The sequence below is a fragment of the Copadichromis virginalis genome, unplaced genomic scaffold (genome assembly GCF_057382275.1).
Source record: "Copadichromis virginalis isolate Kocher_CV1m ecotype Utaka unplaced genomic scaffold, C_Virginalis_male_GT1.1 unmapped_scaffold_1, whole genome shotgun sequence".
Taxonomy (NCBI): domain Eukaryota; kingdom Metazoa; phylum Chordata; class Actinopteri; order Cichliformes; family Cichlidae; genus Copadichromis; species Copadichromis virginalis.
The window spans coordinates 598,858-625,898 of NW_028188589.1; the positions used below are offsets into that span (position 1 = coordinate 598,858).

The 27,041-nt window shown below is 42.5% G+C and overlaps 1 protein-coding gene across 2 annotated transcripts in view; it reads left to right on the top strand.

Annotated features, from left to right (window-relative positions):
- LOC146679443 (protein NLRC3-like) overlaps nucleotides 1-27,041 on the top strand; it is a 98,739-nt gene that overhangs the window by 60,868 nt on the left and 10,830 nt on the right. Inside the window, exons 2-3 of one of the 2 annotated variants that reach the window (XM_085450190.1) lie at nucleotides 24,473-24,535; nucleotides 25,142-25,194. In XM_085450190.1, the coding sequence (XP_085306316.1) occupies nucleotides 25,146-25,194 (49 nt within the window). In that variant the 5' untranslated portion in view covers nucleotides 24,473-24,535; nucleotides 25,142-25,145. Of the gene's footprint in view, nucleotides 1-24,472; nucleotides 24,536-25,024; nucleotides 25,195-27,041 lie in introns of those variants that run through there. The other variant, XM_085450192.1, reaches the window with a different exon arrangement.

Here is a 27,041-nt window from a genome sequence, read left to right on the forward strand (position 1 = left end):
TGTTAAGTCCTTATTGTAACACAGTTACTGTGTGCAGTTAGACTTCATACATAATCTGCACTTATTTCCATCAGACATGCTGTCAGTAAATGATTGGTTTCTATTGATTCTACTTCCTGTTGACTCGTTTGATGACAGTGAAACAATCACAGCTGATTGTGTGATGATGTAAACTGTCACTGTTACATTCAGTGTGTGTGACATAATGTTAGTGCAGGCTGATAACAGCCTGGTTCTGTTAGAAACACATGAACGTGTCCATAGATCAGTGTGTGTTTAACATGAGAGCTTCAGCCCTGCTGATGTGTTAAATAAAGACATGCAGGAAAACTGATGAGACTCTGAAATAACTCTTTATATTTATAATGTAACTCTGCATCAAAAGAACAACAAAGGATCCCAGACAGGTTTCTGTGAACAAAGACCATTCTGATGTTTCTGTGTTTCTAACACTTTGACATTATTAGTAAACAGACTGCAGTGAGCAGCATTTATAAAGAGCTTCTATATAAAGATATGACAGCTGTTTGACAAGTTTATCACTCTGTGTTTGGACCTGATCAGTCCAGCTGTTTACTTGAAACATGTTCATTTACCTGTTCTGTTATATTCATGTTCTTGTCTCTGTTGAAAACACATTTTAATGTCCCTCAGATTTTTCTCCCAGATGAATAAATATAAAAATGACACAAACTGACTGCAGCTACTTTTTGTCCTTTCTGTCAAAAACCTTCATGTGACTCATGAGAGACACGTTTCAGCTGTTTGTGACAGATCAGAGGCCAACAAGTCATTTATAACACTTTCCATCATTGTTTAAAGTTCTCAGTGTTTCTGTGTTGCTGCGTATAGGATCTCCCAGCATCATCACTGTGCTGTCCAATCATTGTGTGCGAGGTTACCCTTATAGTGCGATGTGTGTTTGCACAAAGAGAAGCATGTGTGTCAAATATAAATAAGCACAGAACAGAAACAGCTGCTCGTTTCTTCTGTTTAGAGTCAAGTTAGTGTTTTGTGTCTTTGTTTGAGGCCTGATGTCGAGCAGAGGTGTGTGTAACTGCACTGGTCTGTTATATGTGTGAAGTGTGTGCTTCTCTTCAGCATCATCTTTGTCACTGCTGATTCCTTTGTGTCATCATGTGTTGAGAAGAGAGAACAGTTATAACGGAGGAGCAAAAGGAAGCCCTGAAATCTGCATCAACAAGGAAGTGTTGGCTCACCAGTGATCCCAGCAGAGCCACTGGTTTGGCTCCAGTTGTTCTAGATTCAATGATGTTGTTGCTACAGATACATGTCAGCATCTTTATTGTAGTAAAGTCTTGTAATGTGAAGATAGAAACAAGGCAGCAAACAGCTCCATGATCTGATCTTAATGATGTTGTTTTTATTCCTGTCTGTCAGAACTGGATTGGAAACTATCAAAGGTCTAAAAACAGCCTCGACCCTCCCACAGAGCAAACTTTACACACGTCATCTTTCAGCTACAATCTTTGTTGCAGGGATCTTCTGCCAAACAAGGCTGAGAGAAGATTTCTTACAGCTGTCATGTTGATGCTGTTTCAATCTTTGGACAAACACACTCATATATTAGGGCTGATATCAGGGCTGCACAAGTTCTTTGTGTTTGTGATCATGAATAACAGAAGTGTGCCTGTTGAAGATCATGTTTCTACATTATTATATGTCCTGTTATTGTTCTGTGTTATATTCAGCTTTCAGCATCCTTTCCCAGTCCCCTGTTACACCATCCATACAAAGCCAATCTGACTGTGAGCCAATGTGTTTGTTTGTGTTGGATCAATAGATTTGACAGACTTGGTTCATCCAGAGGGAAACAGTCCAAATTCAGATCTAATGAAATGATGGAGGCTGTTTCCTACCACGGTGCTGATGTGTGACTAACAAGGCTCATGGTCTCCAGCAGACAAGCGCCTGGAATGAGGTGAGCTGAGTGTTGCTTTGGTGGGTCTCTGCCCAAGTCATGCATCAGGATTCATGTTGGCAATAGTTCATATCTCTGTTCTTCAGCCTTCATCACAAAGCTGTGAAGGAAAAACAAACATCTAACAGGATGTGATGGATGCAAAGTTCACTGAGCTCTTTGTCATTTACAAACTTGTCCAACCAACAAGAGCACAGATGAAAAACACAGTGACAGTTACAGGATTTTGCCATATATGAGCATAGATGACTTTCATATAGATTTTCAATGCAGGCTTTTGGTGAGCCGCTGGGTTCTGTCTAATAATCATCTCAGCATTTTACAAAGAACAGCTCTTTATTAGCTCTGCATTTATTGTTATTGGACATGAAACAAGGAAGCTGTTTCTCATTGGATGTTAGTTTCATGTTCATCAGGATCATTTTCTAAAGAGCTGATATTGAGACCATTTACTGCACTGGCTGCACATCCTGTCTACATTTCTCTGTGTGTGCTGTGTTTGTCTTTCATGTTTCTCCATATTGACACAAACAGTGAACAGCAGCAGATCTACTCTTCATCTGTTTTAGGCCCAGTGAAAGATATGAAGCAGAAATGGTGTCATTAGGAGAAGAAGAGGAGAACAAGTCCGGCGAGGAGGCAGCAGCTCTTAAAGATGAAACAGCAGCTCAGCCCTGAGCTCAGAGAGCTGCACATGAAAAAGCTCCTCAAGCAGATCCTGTCAGAGGTTTGTCATCAACAGGAGGAACTGTTCACATCATAGGATGAAGATGCTGTCAGCTGGATGAAGAAGGTTATTTAATGCAAACGTTCACACTGAAGTCAAATTGTTGTCGTGTTGAACAGATTCATGTACTGATCGTCTCCAGAATGTTAGAAGAGCTTCAATGAATCATTAGAAACAACTTACAGCTGCACAGCTGTGTCAAACACATCTGTGTGTCATTGTGGGATTGTTGTGTTTCTACATGTGACACACGTCTAAAACATGCACACAATCTGAACACAAACAGGGACTCATGTGTTCCCACAGCCAGATGCTGAGAGCCATTTCCTTGTAGTCCTGTGTCTACATACATGAACCATTAGATGTTATTGGAATGATTGTCAGCTCTGATAGTTTCATGTGTGTTTAGCTGGACGCTGTTTGATCCTCGACATGTTTAAAGGTGTCCAGTCCTGAGACACTGGGGCTGGAAACAGCTGTGATGTCATTGGACTGTCACACAGACAGAAGTGCATGAAGTGAGCAGCCGAGGAGCCGCTGATGTTTTGGATTCAACAGCATTTGAAAGGTCGACACAGACACATTTGCACACAGAAAGCTGAATCTGTCATATGCCACAGTGAACTCACTGTTCAGTGTTTTTCAGGAAGCTTCTTAACTGCCTCTGCTGCCAAACAAGCAGCTGATGTCCTTGAGAAGAAGCTGAAGAAGTCTTCAACAACAAATACAGGAAGTGGACTTTCAAATACTAGATTCACTTTAGACTCACAGAGAAATGACTCAACCAGCTGTGTTTGACTATATGAAAGGTCAGTGTGTGTCTGCACACAGACTGTTGTGTTGGACTGTTATTCAGTTGTCTGCTGAATGTTTTCAAATGTCTGCATCTCAGCTGTGATGAGGCTGGGGGTCATGGGAGGCCACCGTAGCAGCCTCTTCAACATCATGACATCATCATAAATGCTGCTGGACTGTCTGATGGGCTGACGGTGAAAGGTCTTCTGTGTTATCTCCACTTTCATGTCTGATCTTCTGCTGTATCGTCCAAAATAAACATCTGGATCATTTCCAACACTTCAGCAGATCTTTAGTTTGGGCAGTGCAGCACAGAATAACACATATTGTACTATACTGCCCACTTCCTGATCTTATTGGATCTGTGTGTGAGGTTGGTGAAGGAAACACATGTTTACTGAGTGAGTCGCTGCCATTAGGAACTAGTTTTTATATCACAGCCTGGAAATCACACAGGACCATTTCTGCAAGTGAAAAGTCGTCATTGGAGGAAAATGATTATGTAGTTTGTGCGACTGAAGAATTGTCCCAACTACATGTGCTGCTGACCTTTGACCTTTTCTTTAGGTGCACAGAGGAGTCTGTGGGAACATCCAGAACTGAGGCATCTTGTGTACAAACGTGTTCAGACCAGATGTCAAATGATGTCAGATGTCATCCGTGAATGGATGCAACTGTGGATCGTTCCAATAAAATGAGGCAGTTTTGTAAGTACAAGCCCACTACAACCCATCATCAACATTTTAAATTACATTATACATCTTCACTGATATAAAGCACCACTATTTTAACCTGATTCACTTTTTCCACCCTAACAGTTCCTTCCTCAAATCAAACAAGATATTTGACCCTAAAAAAATGCATCAACAAATAATTTTGTAATAAAATATTTATTCTTCAACTTTTACAAGTGAAATCAAACAAGTGTGTTTAAGAGTGAAACCAGAGTGGAAGCTGCTCATATAGAGTCCAACCCAGGCTAAAGTAAGCTGAGTAGAGCAGCACCATCAAAGTGTCGGCTCTCTGAACACGGTGCAAGATCGCCATCTGCAGGACAAAACTAGTTTTTCTCGCCCTCCTCGTCAACATCAAGATGATGTCATCGTACAGCAACTGATTCCCTGTCCCTCTGGAACAAAGCATTTACATTAAAAAGACATTTACAGAAAATACAAACACCAACAACACATCTCATCATCACATGATATTTTATTATTTATTATATTATATATTTTTATTGTACCATCAACATCAACAAATACCAGCATATTTTCTTTGAGATTGAGTAGAGTGGACCTTTCCCTTGGTTCACTTCCTGCTCGCAGCATCAGCTGACCTCTGACTTCCTGGTTAAGGTCTCTCAGCGTTGACTGGAATATCAAATCGGACTCACACCATGTTCTTGTAATGTGGTCATGTCTGTCCGCTGTTTGAAGAGCATCTCTGGCCTAAACACTAGGGGTGCAACGATATTCGTATCGATATTGAACCGTTCGATACAGTGCTTTCGGTTCGGTACGCATATGTATCGAACAATACAACATTTGTAATTTATTTTATCAACTTTCCTTCTGACGATGCTGTCTGTGTGGAGCGCTCAGTGAATCTGCGTTCGACTACTCCGCCTAGGCTGCACTGTCGAGCGCAGATCCACTGAGCGCTCCACACAGACAGCATAGTCAGAAGGAAGAACGCAGGGCAAGCTAGCGAGACAGAAGTTAAGCTCTCCTTACAACATGGACCTCCCCCACCCTCATTCAGATCTGGCGTTTGGAATTATTTTGGTTTTCATGTGACGTATGACCCTGAAGGTAAGCGTGTCATGGACTAAAGTAAAACAGTATGTTGGATGTGTCACGCAATGCTCAATTACATGGGTGGGAACTAGTGTGTTAGCGCAGTTAGCTCGTTAACGTGTTGGCTGTCCAGCCCCACGCACGGGGCGATCGGCGGTAGCTCGTTAACGGAGATTTGCCGTGTTGTGGCGTTAAGGTCATTTCAACGAGATTAACCTGAAAGCACTAGTGGGAACACAACGAATATGACTGCACATTTACGCCGACATCATCCTAGTGCAAAGACAAAAACAACAAGCATGCTACTAACTTTAGCCGAGTCATTTAGACAGCTGTTAGCACATGATTCTCCTTATGCTGCTGAGAATATAGCCCAGAAGAAGCGGATAGTATAGCTTTTATTTTGGAAAGAGCCATTTCTCTGTAATAAACTCTCTTTTCCAAAGATGAGTGATTCCTCAATCAGATACAGGGCTTGCAATATCGCTAGCCTGACGTCCCGGGGCTAGCGATTTTTTCAGTCCGGCTACCAAAATCTATCTCTGCCCTGCCCGTCGGGCTATTGTAGGAAGGAAAAATATATGTCAATGCTTTTGCATTCTTTCAGAAATGTAGCTGGGTAATTATGTCATTGGCATCGGTGAGCCACTGTCAATATGTGACATTGAAATCGCGTTTGAATTTGCGCTTGTTTTTTGCTTTCACTTTGCAATCGTGCGAACTGTGTATAGAGAGCGACAGCACTGATTGGTGAGTGATGATAATTTGTGCACCAATTCCTCTGACATCGTCTTATTAATCGTTAGCTTACTATGCAAACATGACAAGTGAAATCTCCCGCAGCAAGCTTAAACATGTGAGAGGTTGATCGCGCAGAGAATCGCTGAGCTTATGTGAGTCCGTGTGTAAAAGCAGGAGGATATATATTTTAGTTCTGCTGAGCCAAATAAGACAGGTCAGGGTGAAGAAGTGACAGCCAAAGAAAAGCTTACCACAAAACGGAAAAGTTATGACAAATGAGACTATAAGGCACAAAGAAGGTGCAGCTTTATGGTTTCATGGACAAAAGAATTTCTGTGGCTGCAATATGACGAGCTAAATAACCAGGGCTGCACATAAGTGGTCCGCAGGTGCGCATTCGCTGTCAAAATAAAAAACACGCACAAGGGTTAGGGTTAAATTTAAAAACTGTACTTTTGAGTTAAAATATATATTTATAATCTTAATAAATGACAAATTAAAAAGGCATGAACATTTTTTTTGTATCGAAAAAATATCGAACCGTGACACCAAAGTATCGAACCGAACCGTGAATTTTGTGTATCGTTGCACCCCTACTAAACACAATAGGAAGAACAACAACACGGCAAAAAACAACAACACATTTCCATATTAGATGAAGGGCACCGTAACTGGAAATGGTAACATTCATCTGATGCTGCTTTGGATTTATCTTCTGTTTTAGATCAACTTTGATTACTTCGAGCCATCTTAAGTCCGTTTGTTCTAACTTCTCACTAACGTCTCGTATGATTTCAGATCCCTGCTGTTCCCCAGCTGCCCTGTAGGTTTGTGCTTTGACCTCCAGAGGGCGACAAATCAGCACAGACAGAGAGCTCCATTCAAACTTTGCTGCCATCAGGAATAATTCTTCAAATATAATCATCAGTGTTTGAGCAGTTATGATATCAGGGACAATCTAGACATGTGTGACAATACTGAACATGTCACATGACACACCTCAAACATCATGTGATCCACTCTCAGTCTGCACTTTCATTCATGACTTCAACAGGTTGAAATGAGCTTTGAAGAAACATTCAGTGGAATAAATCTTTCATGGATTCATGTGAGCAGCAGATGAACTTTACAAAGAATCAGTGGATTTATCTTCTGTTTTAGATCAACTTTGATCACTTCGAGCCATCTTAAGTCCGTTTGTTCTTCTCACTCACTAACGTCTCGTATGATTTCAGATCCCTGCTGTTCCCCAGCTGCCCTGTAGGTGGCCTCAGTGTGTCTCACACCATTTACAGATGATTACAGGTCGTTTACAGTTCAAACAGGTCCAACATAAGAAATATGCAGAAAATATCCTGCTATAACAGTTTGGGTCAAAGTGCAGATGTTCCAGATGTTCTGAGTCTGTCTGTGTTTCATGTTAACATGTAGATGTTGGACCAAAGTGAAGCTTTTTGATGTGACAGCAGGAATGTGAAGTGTAACTCTGAGCTGTAGGAAATGAAACTAAACGGACTTTTTCTCCTTTATTTATAGGAAAGTGTAGGAGAGCAACAGATGAACAAGCGTTACTGTAACAGGAAACATCAGAGGACCTGTATGTTCATCATCATCACTGTTTCCTTGTTCTGTCACAAACACACAACACTTCCTGCTCTCTCTCTGATGGATCTGATTGGCTGTTTCATTCACAGGAGGTCAGGGCGTCACACAAACAGCTTTAACTGCACAACGACACACTTTAAATCATCTGCAGACAAACCTGTGTGTTTGATTTATGAAGAAATAATAAAGACGTGTGTACAGCTGTCCATGAAGCAGCTTCTCACACAAACTCTGACACTTCAGCCACTTTAATTCCTGCAAAGCTGCGTAATAAAGAGCTGTGACTGCTATGAGCTGCTGATGATGACTGCATGAAGCTCTCAGCTGAAGCTTCTTTCATTTATTTTAATGTTAATGTCGCCTTTTTAAGTCTGTGTGAGGATTTTAATGACACACATTAAAGGAGCTTCTTTGATTAGAACCAAATTCATGTTGATTTTCAGCCTGAAATGATAAAAACTTTAATAATTCTGTTTATAATCATCAACCTGGAGACTAATGAAAAGTATAATAGTGAAAAAAAGCCTTTATTATTTGAGTAATGCCTGAATCTGCTCAGAGACGGAGACAACACAGAGGTGTTGATGACAGTTTGACATTAACTGAATTAAAAACAAAGTGCTCTTATTGTGAAAATCTGCCTCCTACTTCTTTAAATCATTTTTATGTATTTTTTAACCTCACAGTGAAACATTGAGGCATTAATCTGACACAGTTTCATCAGCAGCTGTGTTTTCACTGACGTTTCACTTTGATTTGTTCAGACTGAGCAGAGAGGATCGGTTCTCTGTGTGCGCACTGCTGAGAAACACAAGCTCATTTCTGCTGTTTCATGAAAAGTGTTATGGAGGAACAAGAAGTTCAGCCTCTAAACTCTCAGCGTGAGGACTGAGTGAAGAGTTTCAGAGCAGAGAGTTTTGGCTCACAGCTTTTAGCGTCTACACAAAGAGACGATTACGCACTTGATCTGAGAACATCTCCACCTCCTACAAACAAACTCTCCTACGAGCAGCTGTCACAACCACAACAGGCAGAAGACTGGATTTCTTCAGGTCAGATTTCATGCAGTTTGCATAAATTGTGTGTCACAGACTTTGTAGTTCACATTTGTGTGACTCGTTTAAATCTTCTCCTCCTGAAAGTGAAACTCTTACAAACACATCAGGCCACAACCTGCTGCAGGTTAATGATTGATCTGAAGGCAGCTGACCTTTGAGCAGGAACTTGTGAGTCTTTTATTGTGTTTAGCACTGCCAAGTGCTGGCCTCTGCTTCCACCATCACATTTACACTGGTAGGTTCAGCACTGCTGCCTGCTTCAGACTGAATCCAGCAGCACAAAGACACAAGTTAATAAAATCAGCATCTATTCCTTTATCACTGCTTTGTTACAGAGGAGAACAACGCTCCAGTAACGCGTAATCCGATTACTTTTTTGAAGTAACGAGTAAAGTAAGGGATTACTATTGCAAAAACAGTAATTCGATTACCGTTACTTTCCCGTAGGAACGCTGCGTTACTGCGTTACTAAAACCGTGATTTTTTTGCGAGAATGTCTCACGACAGTGACGTAAGCGAGTGCGACGTTAGTGACAACAGCTGTGTGCAGATCAACAATGGATCACATATCGAGTGCAGAGAGAGTATGAGCGTGCAGCGTTTAAAGCGTGGAAGTACTGACCTTACTTTGAGTTTGATTCCATAAAAAGTGACAAAAACATTAGTGTCCGCTGTGCGTGGGAAGAAAACTTCTTTTTACAGCGAAAAAACCCCTAAACTTCCAACAAGCACCGAGTAGCTACGACGTAATGGGAAACTCACAGAGAAACTCGCGGATTCTTCCACTGACCGCGGCACACCTGCACCAGGGTAACCCTCCGCCTACCCCACTCCTGCTTTACAGGTGAAAATAGAGCAACAGGACCGCTGAGTCTTTGACTTTATTTATTTTCTGCTGTGTTTTACTTGCATCTATTTGAAAGACTGAGTGTAAACACAAAAAATATTTTATTTTATGTGCTGGAATGTGCAGAAAATAGGTTTAAATGTTAAACTAATTTCTTCCAGTCAGAGAATGTTGCATATAATTAAATGTTTGCTTGATGCATAAAGTTAAAAGATTAAAACTAATAAAACAAGTTTTAAAAAGAGACTTTTCCATCTGATTACATTTTGTATGATGGATTATGTAGAAAAAGTAGAATTGGGCTGAAAGATCTATCGCTTTATCACCTACTCAGGTTGGAAATCGTGTTTTTAAAAAGTAACTAAGTAACTAATTACTTTTGAAAATAAGTAATCAGTAAAGTAACGGGATTACTTTTTTGAGGAAGTAATTAGTTACTGATTACTTTTTTCAAGTAACTTGCCCAACACTGGACAGAGTGTTGGCTTCATCACCGACACACGTCACCACATCAGGAAACAGCTGGTTCAGTGAGTATTTAAGGTTCACTGCAGACAAACTGGAGAAAAACGAATCACATGAAACATTTGTTACTGGTTTCTGACCTCGTCGTAGAGACTCACATACCTGTGTTCTGCTATCAGTGTGATCACATGTGCTGGTACAGTTTGCCAGGTTGACCCATGTAACCTCCACTATCCTGTAGACGTGGAATATGTTTCACATATGGATCGCTTCATTACTCGACTATGACTGTGTGCTTCACAGGTGCTTACTGAAGTGCTGCTTTACACAAAACCAGACAGTAAAAATAAGAACTGCAGGTCCAGACCACAGGTTTATATAACCAGCCAAGATGGCGCCGCGTATGGATGCCCTGGTGCTTCAGTGCGTTACTTTTGTCTTGTTTTTGTGCATTTCTTCTGTGTCTGGGCACTCCTCTGGATATTCTTACACCAGAGAAGAGCTCCTTAACTGCAGGACTACAACGCCTGTGGATTTATTTCCAATATTTGTCGCATCTGCGGCAGATTTACTGCTGACTCTGATCAGGAAAGTGAGACGTCGAAAGAGAGGTAAGCGAGCCGGCGGACTGAGAACGGCCCTTCCTGGGATCTTCCTTTCTAATGTACGCTCACTCTGGAATAAGATAGACGAACTGGCCCTGATGAGAAGCATGAACAGAGACTTTGCCTCCTCCTGTGTCTTATGTTTTACGGAGTCGTGGCTCAGTGAGGACATCCCGGACTGCGCGCTCAAGCTGGAGGGCTTTCATCTGCTGCGCGCGGACCGGCAGGCCGCTCTCTCCGGTAAAACCAAAGGTGGAGGTGTCTGCTTCTACATCAATAGTGGCTGGTGCACAGATGTAACAGTGATTGCTCAGCACTGCTCTCCCTCTCTGGAATATCTTTTTATTCACTGCAAACCATTTTATTCTCCGCGGGAGTTTGCTTCATTCATCCTGGCCGCTGTTTACATCCCGCCAGACGCGGATGCGCAATAAGCTCAGTGCGCACTCGCGGAGCAGATTCTCCACACGGAGCGGACATACCCGGACTCTCTCATCATTGCTCTTGGGGACTTTAACAAAGCCAATCTGAGCCATGAGCTTCCGAAATACAAGCAGTATATTAAATGCCCGACCAGAGAGGAGAGGACATTAGACCACTGCTACAGCACGATCAGCGGGGCCTATCGCGCGGTGCCGCGCGCTTCACTCGGACTTTCTGATCACGTCATGATCCACCTAATCCCCGCGTACAGACAGAGGCTGAAGCTCTCCAAACCTGTCGTGAGGACCAAAAAACTGTGGAGCAACGAGGCTGTGGAGGAGCTTCGCACGTGTTTGGAGACCACAGACTGGGACACAATGAAGGCTGCTTCTAACAGCTTGGACGAGTTTACGGACACTGTCACCTCCTATATCCACTTCTGTGAGGACAGCATTGTGCCATCACGCACCAGGGTGAGTTATAACAATGACAAACCCTGGTTTACTCCTAAACTCAAAAAGCTGTGGCTGGAAAAGAGAAAGGCGTTCAGAAGCGGAGACAGGGACTGCTACAGAGAGGCCAAGTACAGGTTCACTAAAGAAGTGGACATTGCCAAACATCAGCACTCTGAGAAGATGCAGCAGCAGATCTCAGAGAATGACTCGGCCTCTGTGTGGAAAGGTTTTAGGAATATCACCAACTACAAGCCTAAAACCCCCCACTCCACTGATGACTTGCTCTTAGCCAACACCCTCAACGACTTCTACTGCCGTTTTGACGAGCCATCAGGCAGCCTTCACACCTCCAACGGCCCCAACAATAGAGACACTTTGGACACTCATTCCCCCACCTCTCCCCCCTCCATAGAGCCATCACCACCTTCAAACACTTCACCTACAACACCCCCCTCCTCACCCCACACAAAAGAGGATTTCACACCACCTCCTCCCACCACAACTCTTCATATTCATGAAGCAGATGTGAGGAAGCAGTTTAGGAGTCTGAATGCTCGGAAAGCTCCCGGCCCAGACGGTGTGTCTCCTGCCACCCTCAGACACTGTGCAAACGAGCTGGCCCCAGTGTTTTCTGGCATCTTCAACTCCTCACTGCAGGCATGTCATGTGCCTGCCTGCTTCAAGTCCTCTACCATAATCCCTGTCCCCAAGAAACCTAGGATCACTGGACTAAATGACTACAGACCCGTGGCTCTGACATCTGTGGTCATGAAGTCATTTGAGCGCCTAGTTCTCTCCCATCTCAAGACCCTCACGGCCCCCCTCCTGGATCCCCTGCAGTTTGCATACAGAGCCAACAGGTCTGTAGATGACGCCATCAACATGGCCCTACACTTCATCCTGCAGCATCTGGACTCCCCAGGAACCTACGCCAGGATCCTGTTTGTGGACTTCAGCTCTGCCTTCAACACCATCCTTCCAGACCATCTCCGAGGCAAGCTTTCCCAGATGAATGTGCCTGATCCCATCTGCCGGTGGATCACTGACTTCCTGACGGACAGGAAACAGCATGTGAGGCTGGGAAAGAATGTCTCGGACTCTCGGACCATCAGCACCGGCTCCCCTCAGGGCTGTGTTCTTTCTCCTCTGCTCTTCTCCCTGTACACCAACTGCTGCACCTCCACCCACCAGTCTGTCAAGCTAATCAAGTTCGCAGATGACACCACCGTCATTGGGCTCATCTCTGACGGGGATGAGTCTGCCTACAGGAGGGAGGTTGAACGCCTGGTGTCTTGGTGCAGCCACAACAACCTGGTGCTGAATGCCCAGAAGACAGTGGAGATTATTGTGGACTTCAGGAAGCACACAGCCCCACTCCCCCCCATCATCCTGACTGACACCCCCATCACCTCTGTGGACTCATTCCGCTTCCTGGGTACCACCATCACCCAGGACCTGAAGTGGGAGCCCACCATCACCTCCGTCATCAAGAAAGCCCAGCAGAGGATGTACTTCCTGAGGCAGCTGAAGAAATTCAACCTGCCAACACGGACGATGATGCAATTCTACACTGCAATCATCGAGTCCATCCTCACCTCCTCCATCACCGTGTGGTACGCTGGAGCCACTATCAGGGACAAACAGAGACTGCAGCGTGTTGTGCGCTCTGCTGAGAAGGTGATTGGCTGCAGACTCCCATCTCTGCAGGACCTGTACACCTCCAGGACACTGCGGCGTGCAGCCCGGATCTCAGCTGACCCTTCTCACCCTGGACACAGTCTGTTTGACCTGCTCCCCTCAGGCAGGAGGCTCCGGTCCATTCGCACCAGAACCTCTCGCCACAAGAACAGTTTCTTCCCCTCTGCTGTTGGACACATGAACAATAACCACATGACTGTCCCCGCCACTAACACATGACCCTACGCTGTGTCACTGCATCATTTCATTTCATGTCTGGCACTGATCACCACCTGCACTCATGTATATATCTTTCTACGTAGCACTCATAATTCTTATTCTCATGTATATATCTCATGTATATCTCATGCACATATCTTTCTTTCTACATAGCACTTTAATTCTTATTGTCTGCACTGAAGCACCGCAGCAATTTCCTAATGTTGTAAACCTCAACATCTGGCAATAAACCCATTCTGATTCTGATTCTGATTCTGCACACGGGTGTTCACTGTTCATAGACATAAACTACACCTCTATTGGTGCTACTCCCAAGCACATTGTGCGCTGTCGGTCCTGCTTGCTACACAACAGCATTCAATATTTAGTATTTACTGCTGTTTACACTTAGCTAGATTAACGTGATGGTGTTGTGTTTAGTATGTTGCTCTGTTAGTTTTGCTTGTTTTCTCTTCTTCTTCTCTTTTTAAGTTTCCTTTCTCTCTGTCCCTCTTCCCTTCTGTTTTTCTTTTCCTTCATCTTTCTTTCTCCCTTTCCTATCCCTCAGTCCCGTCTGTCCCGTCTATTTTCTAGTTTTGACCCTTTCACGCATGAATTATGACAACCTCAATCAGGATTTTGTTCTTAAGTGTTTTTATTCATCTTTAGGCATGAAAAAAGATTTTTGAACTTCATTTAAACGTGTACTTTTCAAAGAGTGTTTTTTACATGTCCAGTTAGGTGGACAACAGGTTTTGACAGGGTATGGAGGGACACATCAGTGTCGAATGTAGTGGTTTATGTGCAAGTATACCATCAACACTGACACAAATACAAGCCTTTGAATAGCTGTAACTGTAGTGACCACTGTGTGTGAAAGAGTTAAGTGATCAGGTTTAAGAGATCAGTGATAAATCTGTGCTGTTGGATCAATAATGAAACAGACTGCTGTTAGAAATAACTCTGATTCTGCTGTTTATATCCTGATCAAATAGATGATAAATTGTTTCAGTGCGTAACTCACAGAAAGAAGCAGAACAGTTCACATCAGGCTGAAACCTCTGCAGTGTCTTCTTGGCTTCGTCTCTAAATTTTAAAGTTCTGTAGTATTTTGTAAGAAACTCCTTTAAATTGTCCTTCAAGTTTGTTTCCAGTTAATTCCTCCATATAAAGAAGAAGAAATGACTTGTGTTTATAAAGGATCTTCCTGTTGTTCCACGTTTGTTGGAGAGAAGTTATGCTTATAAGTTTCCATGTGTAACAGTCGCAATAGTGTGGTGTCTCTTTAAGACAACTTCATGTTTCGTGATGTCACAAGCATGCGCCCTGCCCTCTGTTGTATGAACGCTGCTCGCTTCATGTATGATAAGACAGCAGCCGTTCAGTGTTTCAGTCATAAAAACACTTCCTGTCTCTGTGGTGGTTACAGTGACATCATGCAGTTTGTGCTTTGACCTCCAGAGGGCGACAAATCAGCACAGACAGAGAGCTCCATTCAAACTTTGCTGCCATCAGGAATAATTCTTCAAATATAATCATCAGTGTTTGAGCAGCTATGATATCAGGGACAATCTAGACATGTGTGACAATACTGAACATGTCACATGACACACCTCAAACATCATGTGATCCACTCTCAGTCTGCACTTTCAGTCATGACATCATGAATTTATGATCAGTTTAGTCCTGAAATATTCAAATGCTGCAGGGTGAAGAACAACAAAGTGCTGACACATGTTTGTGTTTCAAACAGGAAAACCAGCAGAAATAAATCATCTTTGGACAACATGACAGAGATTAGTGAGTTTCCAACTTGCACTTGAATGCAGCACAGACAGATTCTGATGTTCGTGGTTGTAAACGTGTCCTCAAACGCCGCTCTGACTCTTTCCTTCCTGCTCAAAGTTCCTCTTTTCTGAACTTGGTGTTTGTGCCTGACGCTGATCGTCTCCGTGTGGAGCTCCATGTGAAGGTAACGTTAGCAGTGTGTAATGTTTCCTGGCTAACATCAGCTGTGTGCAGCTCAGTTCCAGCACAAATCTGCCGCTCCATAGTTCACGGTAACGGACTCATGAGGTCGACCGTTAAACGCTCTCCCGCCATTTTGTCTGTGTGCGCGGATGTGTACGTTTTTGTTACCACTGTCATCTCATCAATAGCCTATTTGTAAAAGATCTCTGTTCATAGTTTAGTTGGATTTTAAAACTCTGTAGTTGGACAGTTTTATTTTGGACTGATGCTAAAATTCTTGCTGATTGTTTCTGTCGAGGTTTTGTACTTGACATCCGCCATTTTGGATGTGATAAGCTGTAGAGAGTGCGTCCAAAAAGAGAAACCAGAAAGAGAACCTGTTTTATTAATAACCTCTTGCAAATAGAAGAATATGAAAAAAACAACAACAAATAGGATAAAAACTTTAAATTACTTGAATTTTTAAAATCACCATCATCTGTTAACACAAATTTGATCATTTCAAATTTTTGTTTTCATTTTCTCTTCCCAGTTACTTCTTTCTCATTCTCTTCATTCTCCTTGTCACCTTACGTCTCACTCCTTAACTGAAGTTATAGTTCTAACATAAGAAGTCCCACCAACGTCCTTTATTTAATCTCTGTGTTGTCACAGTTATTATCATCAGATCAGACATGAGACCCAGACAACAACATAAGTTTACAAGCTAACATCATGTCAGCTAACATTAGACGATAGCATCATAAACTTTAAATTACTTTGCCTCTGATCAACAGTTTGATTACATTCTCACATCACAGGTTTATTTGCTAAGTGTGAGTCCGCCCACATTAGATCCACTTTTCAGCAGGTGGAATAATTTGTAGTACTGCTGTGTTTAGCAGCATGTTTTGCAAATTACTGCATTTTGTTTGACTTCCTTGTGAAATCCAACCCCCCCCCCCCCCCAATAAAATTACATAAGGTATAAATAAAAGCCAAATAAAATAAAGAAAAAATAAAATCCGCCTGGATCTCGGTACCTCCAGGAGCAGCTGGTCAGCTGACCTGAGACTGACACGGTGTGTGGAGATGAAGAAGCTCAGAGAGCTACAGCGGGGCAAGACTGTGAAAGCATTTAAAGACAAACGGCACAAATTTTAAAATGAACTCTAAAAGACACAGGCAGCCAGTGCAGGGAGGCCAGCACGGGGGTTATATGCTCTCTTTTACAAGTTCCTGTTAGGAGTCGTGCAGCAGCATTTTGAACCAGCTGCAGACGTGAGAGCAACGACTGACTGACCCCACATAAAGTGCGTTGCAGTCCAGGTGGGAAGAAATAAAAGCATGGATCGCTGTTTCAAGATGCTGCTTTGAAAGAAAAGATTTGCCAGTCGCCTTAAATGATGACAACTGGACTTCACCACTGCTCTGATTTGGTTCTCCAATTTCAAATCATGTCCAACTTAAAACCAAGATCAGTAACAACAGGTTTAAAATAAACTTCCAGGGGTCCCAAATCTACAGAGGAGGACTCACAGGGACCACTGGGTCCAAACACCAACAACTCGTTTTCTTTTCATTAAAATTTAAAAAGTTTAGAGCCAACCAAGCTTTAATGTCATCTAGGCATGTCATGAGAGGTTTTATGCAGATGACACCCTTCTGCTTCAGTGGCAAATGAATTTGTCAGTCATCGGCATAACAATGAAATGAGATCCCATGCCTTCTAAAGATGGAACCCAGAGGCAATAAATACAGTAAAACGAGCAATGGCCCTAAAATTGAACCCTGTGGGACGCCGCATGACAGAGGAGCAGAAGATGATTTGGAACCGAGAAGGCTGACAGAGAAAGTTCTGACAAATAAACCTAACCAATTGAGCCACCAACAGTTTTGGGAAGGTTAGTTTTAAAATGTATTCCATTATAGAATACATGCCCCAAAATGTATTCTGTAACGCATTCCATTACATTATTCGATGAGAGTAATGTATTCTGAATACTTTGGATTACTTAACATATTATCATGCTGTTTACAACTACATGATGTTAGGTAATCTTACACGGATGGATTAAGTGGCAGAAACACACACGGGCACAGGATAGTTGTGATGCAAGTTTATATACCAGAATAGGGAATATTTACAAGGAAGGTGGCTATATACAGTGACAGATAAAAATGTGCCAGGAGAGTAACACCGAAGAGATGAGACGAAGCCGAGGTATGCAGATGACGCACCGGAGCTACCTGACAACGAGGAACAAAACAGAGTTTACGGAGTACCGTTGATAGCCGAAAGTTAAACAAAAGTGGACGGGGAGAGTTGGAGAGCTTACTTGAAACACAAACTACAGCTGCAGCAGTGATCACAGCCTGATGGAACGTAGCTCTCCGTCGCGGATCCACAGTAGCCAACACCAAAAACGAGGCAGGCGAGCAGGCAGCGGAACAGGCTAAAACAAAAGAGAAGCAGGCAAAAAGTGGATCCTTAAAACATGCAGCTCCACAGCGTGGAATCAGCAGATTCAGCTTGCACTAACACGTTACCACTTGTGACAGCAGCAATACTCCGACACCAGACGTCCGTGACTCGGCTCCATAAAAGCGCTCACTGATGACGTCCGATGTGCCGCAGGTGTGCCGGAATGCCAAAAAAGGAAACAAAACCCAAACAACAACAATACACCTACCCACCACCTCCTAACACATGAATGTACTATTGCTGTGATTTATTACAGACAACAGAACTTATTGTTTTCGGAGGAAAACACGAACACGGTGTACAGTCGAGTCTTAATAGCTTACTTACAGCTGGGCTCGTCAGGCACTCTTCTTGGCTGCAGTGGTTATTATTATATTTACATGCTTCCAGCTCCCGTTTTTGCTCAATGACAACTCGTACTTTTCCTTTTTCTCCCGCCCTCGCTCACAGACACATAACGGGTATGACAGCCAATTCTCCCTGCAGCACGAACTACACTGCCCATCAGACTACATTCTTTAGAGCTATACCTGTAGCATTCTGCCTGTTAGCTTAGCACAACAACAACAACAGCAACAACAAAAAGGCGAGCCAACTGTTCACAGTGCCTTCTGGTGGATTTTTTTTGGCATAACAGATGTAAACCAGACCATCTGTCAGCTCTTTGTTACTTCGGAAACATGGATTAAACAATTTCTCATCCACGACGCAATCCGATAAAAACCGATCTCTTTACCCGTCGGCTTCCTGTGGCTGTCATGCGACTATTGCACTTAATAACACAACAGCTTCTTGTCATTCTTTGTGTGTCTTTTTATCGCTGTGTGATTGTTTTCATGTGAAAGCCTGCTTGCACTAGTACCGCTTGCCACTCGTTCCCAGAATCCTTTGCGCTTTTACCCTGGACTGACGTCACATTTTCAGTCTCTATAATGGCAGTTGTTGATGGATGTGGCTCTGATGCAGCCGTGGTAGCTGCTGATAATCACGATGCTATCAGGTACTGGCAAAAAGGAGGAAATCTGTCTTAGCACATTTGCGCCGCTGTGTGTTTTTGTGGTCTTCTTTTGGAACTATTTCAGTGAGTTTTAGTCGGAGTGCGGTGAAACTTGGTGTTTGGAATCGGTGATAGCTCTGGGAGCTAACTAGCCTTTCTTTAGCCGGTTACATGAAGTCTGTTTGGTTTTGTTTGTTTATGGACTTTTGGGCATTTATGTAACTACTCTTTTAATCATTGCTTGTTTCGTGTGTTTGGTGGTTGTAGAAATGTTTTCTATCAGACTTTAGCAGAGATTTCTGTGGATACCACACATGTCTTTTGCCCCCAGTACGGGAGCGTGGGGCTTATTAAAGTAAATTTGTAAGAATCAGCAATTTATTTAAGCTTTTCTCTCTTTTTCATTTTCTTTTGCTAACTGTGTTTAATAGGAACGTGGTCATTGAGAGCATCACAGTCGGTGCTGCTGTTTCCTGTGTCTGTACAGAGTTTGATCTTCAGCACATGATGTTCGTCTGTCTCTGCATCTGTTTCTCTGACTGCAGCTGTGTTTGGAACATCCAATCCTCCAACACCTCAACTCTGCTGATCCTCTTTGTATCCTGGATCAGGAAGTTGAATATTTGGTCTTTAAGTTTCTGTCTTAAACTCAGTCTTACTTGGAGCTTCATGAGTGCGGCTCCTGTTCAGACAGGTGTTCACAGAGACAGGTATTAATGACCTTCCTGTTCCACATGTGTAAATGTGCACACTGCTGTTTGTGCCACGTGATGCTGCAGGATCTGTTAACATGATGGTAACATCTGTTCTAACAGCAGCTGTCACAGAGTGTTTCTCAAACGGCTCTCTGGCTGTTTCCTTCCTGTTCAAAGTTTACTTTCACTTCCTGAACTTTGTGTCTCTGACTGATGCTGATCGTCTCCGTGTGAAGCTCCGTGTTGAGGTAATGTTAACAGTGTGTAATGTTTCCTGGCTAACATCAGCTGTGTGCAGCTTAGTTCCAGCACAAATCTGCCGCTCCATAGTTCACGGTAACGGACTCACAGCTGGACCAACGAGGCCGAGTGTGTCCGCCATGACCTGTTAGTCTGTGATCAGAGTCTGAATGAGAGCAGGAGCAGAGTTAGCTGATGGTCAGCAGCTGAACTCCGAGTCATTGTTACTTCCTGATGACTGAAGGCAGTTTTTCCTGCCTCCATCAGTCTGTGGAGGAGGTGGAGAAGAGCCCCTGCTCTCCCCTCACTGACTCTCTGACTGTGGCCTGAGCTCGATGGAGAGACTCTGAGTCTTTATACCCACAGACTCACAGAGAGGTCACAGCTGGTTTGATAGATTATTTATCACAGGTGGAGTTTAGACACAGATTAAACACGTAAACGTCTGATTTTATAAAAACTGCATCACAAAGAGTTGGCTCCGCTCCAACAGGAAGTGACATTTCCACCACAGAGAGTCATGTGACTCAGACTGTTTCCTCCAGCAGACGGTTGCCTGCTAACCAGTGTAGAAACCAATGACTGTATAAAAGATGTACGACGCGACCCCGCCTCCTCCCATTGTGCAAAAATGAAGCCAAAATATCCTGCTTCTGGAGGCTGCCATTTTGCAAATTTGGAGCCAGAGTCTGCGCAGTAGTGACTTGAGGTGGAGCGACTGTGTAACGCTCCCGCCCACACACCCGCTGGACGTGACCGCAAACACGCCCCCTACACTTTCTACTAGTGATGGGATTTCCGGCTCTTTTTAGAGATCTGGCTCTTTCGGTTCGGCTCACTAAAAAGAGCCGGCTCTTTTGGCTCCGAACCGGCTCTTCGATCGTGATCGTGGCTCAAGAGTTGGGAGTTCGCCTTGTAATCGGAAGGTAGCCGGTTCGAGCCCCAGCTTGGACAGTCTCCGTCGTTGTGTCCTTGGGCAAGACACTTCACCCGTTGCCTACTGGTGGTGGTCACAGGGCCCGGTGGCACCAGTGTCCGGCAGCCTCGCCTCTGTCAGTGCGCCCCAGGGTGGCTGTGGCTACAATGTAGCTTGCCATCACCAGTGTGTGAATGTGTGTGTGAATGGGTGGATGACTGGATATGTAAAGTGCTTTGGGGTCCTTAGGGACTAGTAAAGCGCTATATAAATACAGGCCATTTACAATCTTCAGGTTGTTTTGCTGCGTTAATTAATTTATTATTAACAATAATATAAAATTATGCACAAAAGGAATTACTATCGTAAAAAAAAGTGGTTTTATTTATATGTTTATATATAAATATATGCGGTGGCCCCTAGAGACAAAACACGTGCAAACTCCAAAACACATTTCTAGCATGAACTGAACTTCCAAAGCAGAGCTACTAGATCACCTAAATTACACAATTGAAAGCACATGTGTATTGTTTGTGTATTTATACACAAGCACTCATATATAGTCAAATAATTTAAAAAAAAGTTCATCTACCTGTTACTACCACACACCAAATCCAGTCGTTGGTACTTGCTGGCTTGTGTAGCCACAAGATAACAAAAGCTCAACATTGCGCCCAGCATCCTGGAGCACTTCTGTTGTCTTTTGTACGTGTTTTGAGTTTTTATGTGCTTCTGAGTTTTTACGTGTTTTTACGTTTGTATGTGCTTTGTCTCTATACAAAAATCAACTATTCACATTTCAACTTTAACTATTTAAATTTTCAGCTTTTTCCTTTTACAAATTGAAAGTGAAAACAACACAAAACACTGCAAACCACAACACAATTGTGTAACTGTAACTTCTGTCGGTGCTGTGCTTTTGGAAACCGAATTTCCCAGAGGAACCCACCCAAGGGATTAATAAAGTTTTATCTTATCTTAATTAAATATAAATTAAATATGAAAACAAAAAGAAGATGCACATTCTCTGTCATATGGGCCCGCATGAATCCGCACTTTCTGAATCCTTTATCATCTGCAACCGAAAATAGTTGTGGATGATTACTATACCTTTCTAATGTGACGTTGTTGTCCCTGGCTCTCTTTCTCTCTCTCTCCCTCTGGCTTTTTGCTGGTTTACCGCGTCTGAGAACTCGTCTAATTAAGGTAAATACAACCATGTCACTGTTATAAAAAAGACACACAGCTAGTGATGGTGAGATGAAGCTTTCCACCCAATTGGTCGACTCATGGTTCGAAGCATTGTGATGATTCATTTGCTCTACTGCGCCATCAAGTGGACAATTCAAGTGAAGCGGGCTCTGTGATTATAATGATGTGTAAACCTCTAAACTGAATAAATAAATTGTTTTCTTCGTTATTTATCCCGAATATTGTCTCAGTATGTGTGATACAAAAGAGAAAGTGGAAAGTATCAGGACAGCGTTTTGGTATGATTGTGTAACTGTCAGCCTCAGACAGTCTGTCAATAGTATAATTCAGATCATAGATCTGTACATTTGCATATTTGTATAACCATAAAAAGAAAGCTGACACTTTCGAGACTTTATCTAATGTGTAAGCATCACAGCAGATGCCTTTGTATCAACATAGCTGAGGCTAAAACAGAAAAACGATTCTATAAAAATATTCAGCAGTAGATCAAAACCGAAAGAAAACCATCAATCAACAAATGAACATTACCTGATGCTGCTGAATTGAAACAGAGCAAATAGAGGTTTTATTAGAGACACACCTTAGCGTTTTGCAATTTTGCATAATGTTAAAAAGTTTCAATTATTTTAGTAGCATATTGAACGGCAGAAATTAGGTTTTCTTTTCGGAAGTTTTTAAATGGGAAAGAACAGCGGCTGACAAACAACAGAGGTCTTATGCATAACAAACAAGCGAATAATGCAGAAAACAGATTTTTAGACGGGAAACTGTTCTTGAAGCATATTGTGTGTGTGTGCGTGTGTGTGTGTGTGTGTGAGAGAGAGAGAGAGAGAGAGCTGTGCATGAAGTGTGATTTTATCCTGGTGAAAGCAAAATGGCAAAAGTCAGAGGAAATTCATGACGATGTTTATGTGAAGCGTAGTTTGGATCTTCTTTTTCTGCTGGTTCGGTCAATATTGTTTGAAGAGAAATAAAACCTGCAGCTTCAGAATCAGTGCAAAAAAGGCGTAAACACGAAGCACGGACCCGCCGACGGATGCTTTATTAGGATACTTAATATTAATATTAGGATACTTTATACGCATACTTTATTAGGAGAGAAAAAATTAAAAAAAAACATCTCTTCCTTGCTGGTTCCATCGAAGAAGAAATGCTCAAGTAACTATGTAGCACGTATGTAATCCAATTCCACAACACGGTGTGATGGGGAATCAGCTGTATTTTGCTGCCCATTTTATTTCGAATCTGGCGCGAACCGGTGAACCAGTCCCTGAATCAGTCACGTGGTACGGACTGCCCGCGAGGCCTCGAACGTCACTGCATACGTAATCAAGGCAAGCCTCGATACGCGCTTCACAAAAACGCCCCCGAGATTACCCGACACACGATTCGACGCTTCGACACACAGGACACATCACTACACACAGCTTATCATCGTATAGTTCTAAAATCACTCTGTTGTTAATTCGTTAGTTAGATTAGCCGCTAGCATACGCACTGTGTTGGAGGCTTGTTGCTAGCTAGTTAGCGATGCTACACACCTGCTACTCTTAATAGTCTTCAACACTTATGTTTTTTTTTTTATCCATTTTTAGACAGCGATGAGATCAGCTGCACACTCCACAGAGGCCCAGAGTTACTGTTAATATCAAAAATATAATGCTGTCCTTTGAGATTTTAACATAAGAGTGTAATGGATCTAAAACTGTTTAAATCTTCAGAGCCCTCTATAGCCTGGTAACATGGAGACTTTAAAAACATCAGCAGAATGTTTCAGTAGTGTAGTCTAATTTGTTCTTTTCATTTAATAATAGAGTCCATATTATATCAACAGTTACATTCACCCTGGAGAGAAACTAGTGAGGGAGACCATCAGGACCAAGCTGTGTTTCCTGCGTCCAGAGGTTTGGAGAAACTTCTTCCCTTTCTTTCATCACAGCTCCTGTGCCACTGAGAGAGTCTTCATTTAAGAAACACCAGGAAGACTGAAGTTCATGTTATTGATTGTTACATCCTGGTACATCAAACTATGTACCAGTTTTTAAATTGTGTTGATAGGCCACGTAAAACTGATGTTTTTTCTGAATACAACAGTGGCGTTTCCTCCGGGAAGAAACGGTTAAAACGGCGTTTTCTAAGGAGAGTGCTAGCAAACAAGCTTTTCTTGTGAGTGAAAAAAGAAAAAGAAAAAACACTCCTTCCCTATTGGTGGAAAAATGTACCACGTCGACCAATCAAAAAATGATATGTCAAAATGTGGCATTTGGTTGTTTGGGAAGAGGCGGAGGTTTTAGGAGTGAGAGAGCGAGAAAGAGACAGTTTTGAGACATGAAAAATTTCTGACATTTCCCGTGTTTGGAGTCTCAAGTTAGTGTGTTGACTAGTGTAGTGTAGTCGTTGTTTTGTTTTGTGTGTCAGTTCTACTAGTGAACGCCACAGTTGCTGCCTTAAAGCCACCAAAGGCAGGTTGCAGTGTAAACGCTGACACAGCTGCTGTCAGACCTGCAGGTTTATCCCTGAGCTGTTCTCATCATATCAGCTTCACACATATCAGCTGTAGCTGCAGCATCTGCACAGAGTTTGATTGGCTAACGCTGATTTGTTTGTTTTTTCAAACAGGACAGCAGAGAGAGAGAGGAGGAGATGAAGAGTGCAGCAGATTGATGAGACAGTGAAGAAGAGGTGAGCATCTGACAGAGCAGAGCCAGTTTAAAGGAGCCTCACAAGCTCACACATGACAGCTTCATCAACATGGAGCTCTGAGTGTTTATTAAAGGATCATTGGACGCTCTGACACAGCTGACTGCAGCCTTTAGCTGTGAGCACACAGTGTCTCACATTTACATTCACTTCCCTGTCAAACTCAATAACTTTAAACAGCTGCTGTTATCAGGTGAAGATAGCAAAGCTTTCAGGGCTGAGCCCCAGTGTTTCAGGATAATGGCCCCAGAGACCACAGTCACATACGTGGGGAAGGATTTTAAGTTTAAAACTTCCTTTAAGCACTAACAGCAGAGACGCACAAAGTCGCAGACAGGGAACAAAGTATTTTAGGTTTGTATTGTCAGATTATTTAATCATTATACTGAACAAATATGTGAAAAAGTAAAAACCTCTATTATGACGAGGTTATCACTACATTCACATGTCGTCGATGTGTTCTTTCACACAGATCAGTTTCAGTGTGTGTGGCCCGTACACTAAACCATGACACAAATTCATATGATGTGACACCCAGACTGTGTTCACTGTTTCTTTTGGTAAAATCATCTTCTCGTGTTTTTATAGAAAGATGATGGAAGAACCTAAAGAACAGCCAGCCAAAGCAGCTCCATCAGCAGGTAGGAGATCAGTGCTTTGTATGATGAGACGTATGGATGTATAGACTTCAGGCAGATTCTTTTTTGTAACTGTGACAAGTACATGAAATTCACGAGTTGTAACCTGTCCTAATCTTTGCCTTAATCTTTCTGTGGGACATTAATATAACATGAGAACTTCCAGTCTAAGGAGTTTGGCAGAGAAACAACTGGACTTTTTTGTACTTTGAACCCACATATGAGGTTAAAACGATGCCACCTTAAAATGAAACTGAAAAAATATTGAAACTGAAACAAATGTATTGAAAGTGAAATGATAGTGAAAAAACATAAATATAGAAATTTAAAGAAAAACTCACTGTTCATGTGGTTTTCACACTTACATCGTTTTTTTCCACGTACAGTTATTTTTTCAGCTTCAATTAGTTGGCACTGCTTCGGCATCTGAGGGTGCGCTTGAGGGGCGGGGCTTCAGAGCCACATATATGAGCCACATATGTTTGCGCACATTATATTGCTGACCAGTGACTGTAGAAATCATGGACGACCTAATATCTGCAGCAGCCGCAGTCATGAAGAAACTTGCGTATCTCTGAACGGCACATAGAGCGGGGACGCTGAGAGGAGGTCCAGCGTTTACCGACTGTTTCAAACTGACAGACTCAGGTGTTCTTCAGTGTCTGCCTGACAGAAGGACCTGAGAGCCGCCACAATATTTTTGGTAAGTGAAAGGTGTTTGTAAGCTCATCTGTAGCTAACATCCTTAGCTAGCTAGCTAAGATGGGCACTCGGCTATCGGCAAAACTTGTTTTGTAAAGTTTGTTTAGCTAACCCGTGCAGGTGAACGAAATGAACAGAAACGCACCGGGCTGCTCCGTCAGTAACTAACCACAGTTACTGTACTTTTATTATGAGTATTACACTGTAAGAGCAACAGGCTGCACTCTGCTGCAGCTCCTGTGCAGAGCTGATTATTAAATATGTGCAAACAGCAGCATGTTTTCACTCTTTTGCCACATCTGTAAGGATACTAACACATATTTTAAAAAAGGCTTGCACTTCAGTAACCCCTCATTAATCATCAATTACAGATTAAATAGCAAAGCCTAATATTTATGTACTCAAACCAAATACTTCTGCTTGGCAGCTTAAGTTAAAATGTGTGTTTCATTTTTCCTCGGATTACATTTTTAGCACTGACTCTGTGTATTGTTTTTACTAAGTTTGTTTCAAATATTCAGGTTAAATAAAACAGTCTGAATCATTCTTATTGAGGTAAGTTCACAAAGTTACATGTGCAGTACAGCTTACATCCTTTGAGAGGGAAAAAAGCATTAATATTTGTTATGATACCTCTGTATGTTGGTGACCACGGTGCAGCAGCAGACTGAACCAGGACTGAAACCTGCTCCGTCTGCTCATGTATGCAGATTCACATTCACAAAGCACCAACAACTCAAAGGTTAACATTATATTGGAAAATCTGTTGGTATATATACGGCTTTAAAAAATAAACAGCTCGTATGTGAGCAGAGCTGAAGAACTAAAGAAATGTAAGAGAAGAACTTCAGATCCTGGGTGTGTGAGGACAGAGATGGATCAGCTCTATTTCAGATTTGAGATAAACTTTATATTTCAGTTTGTGATGGTTCAGTTCTCTTTGTGATTACAGGAGCTGATTCAGACCTCAGCACCACCCAGTGACAGCAGACAGATCATCCAACATGTTCACATGTTAACTGCAGAATGAACTGATGCAAACAGTACAAAGGTTAAAGCACCACATGTGCTGTAGTGAAAGCTGCAGCTGTTTTATTGATAAAAACAAAGTCAAAAGGATTAATCACTCATGTATCATATGAATGTTG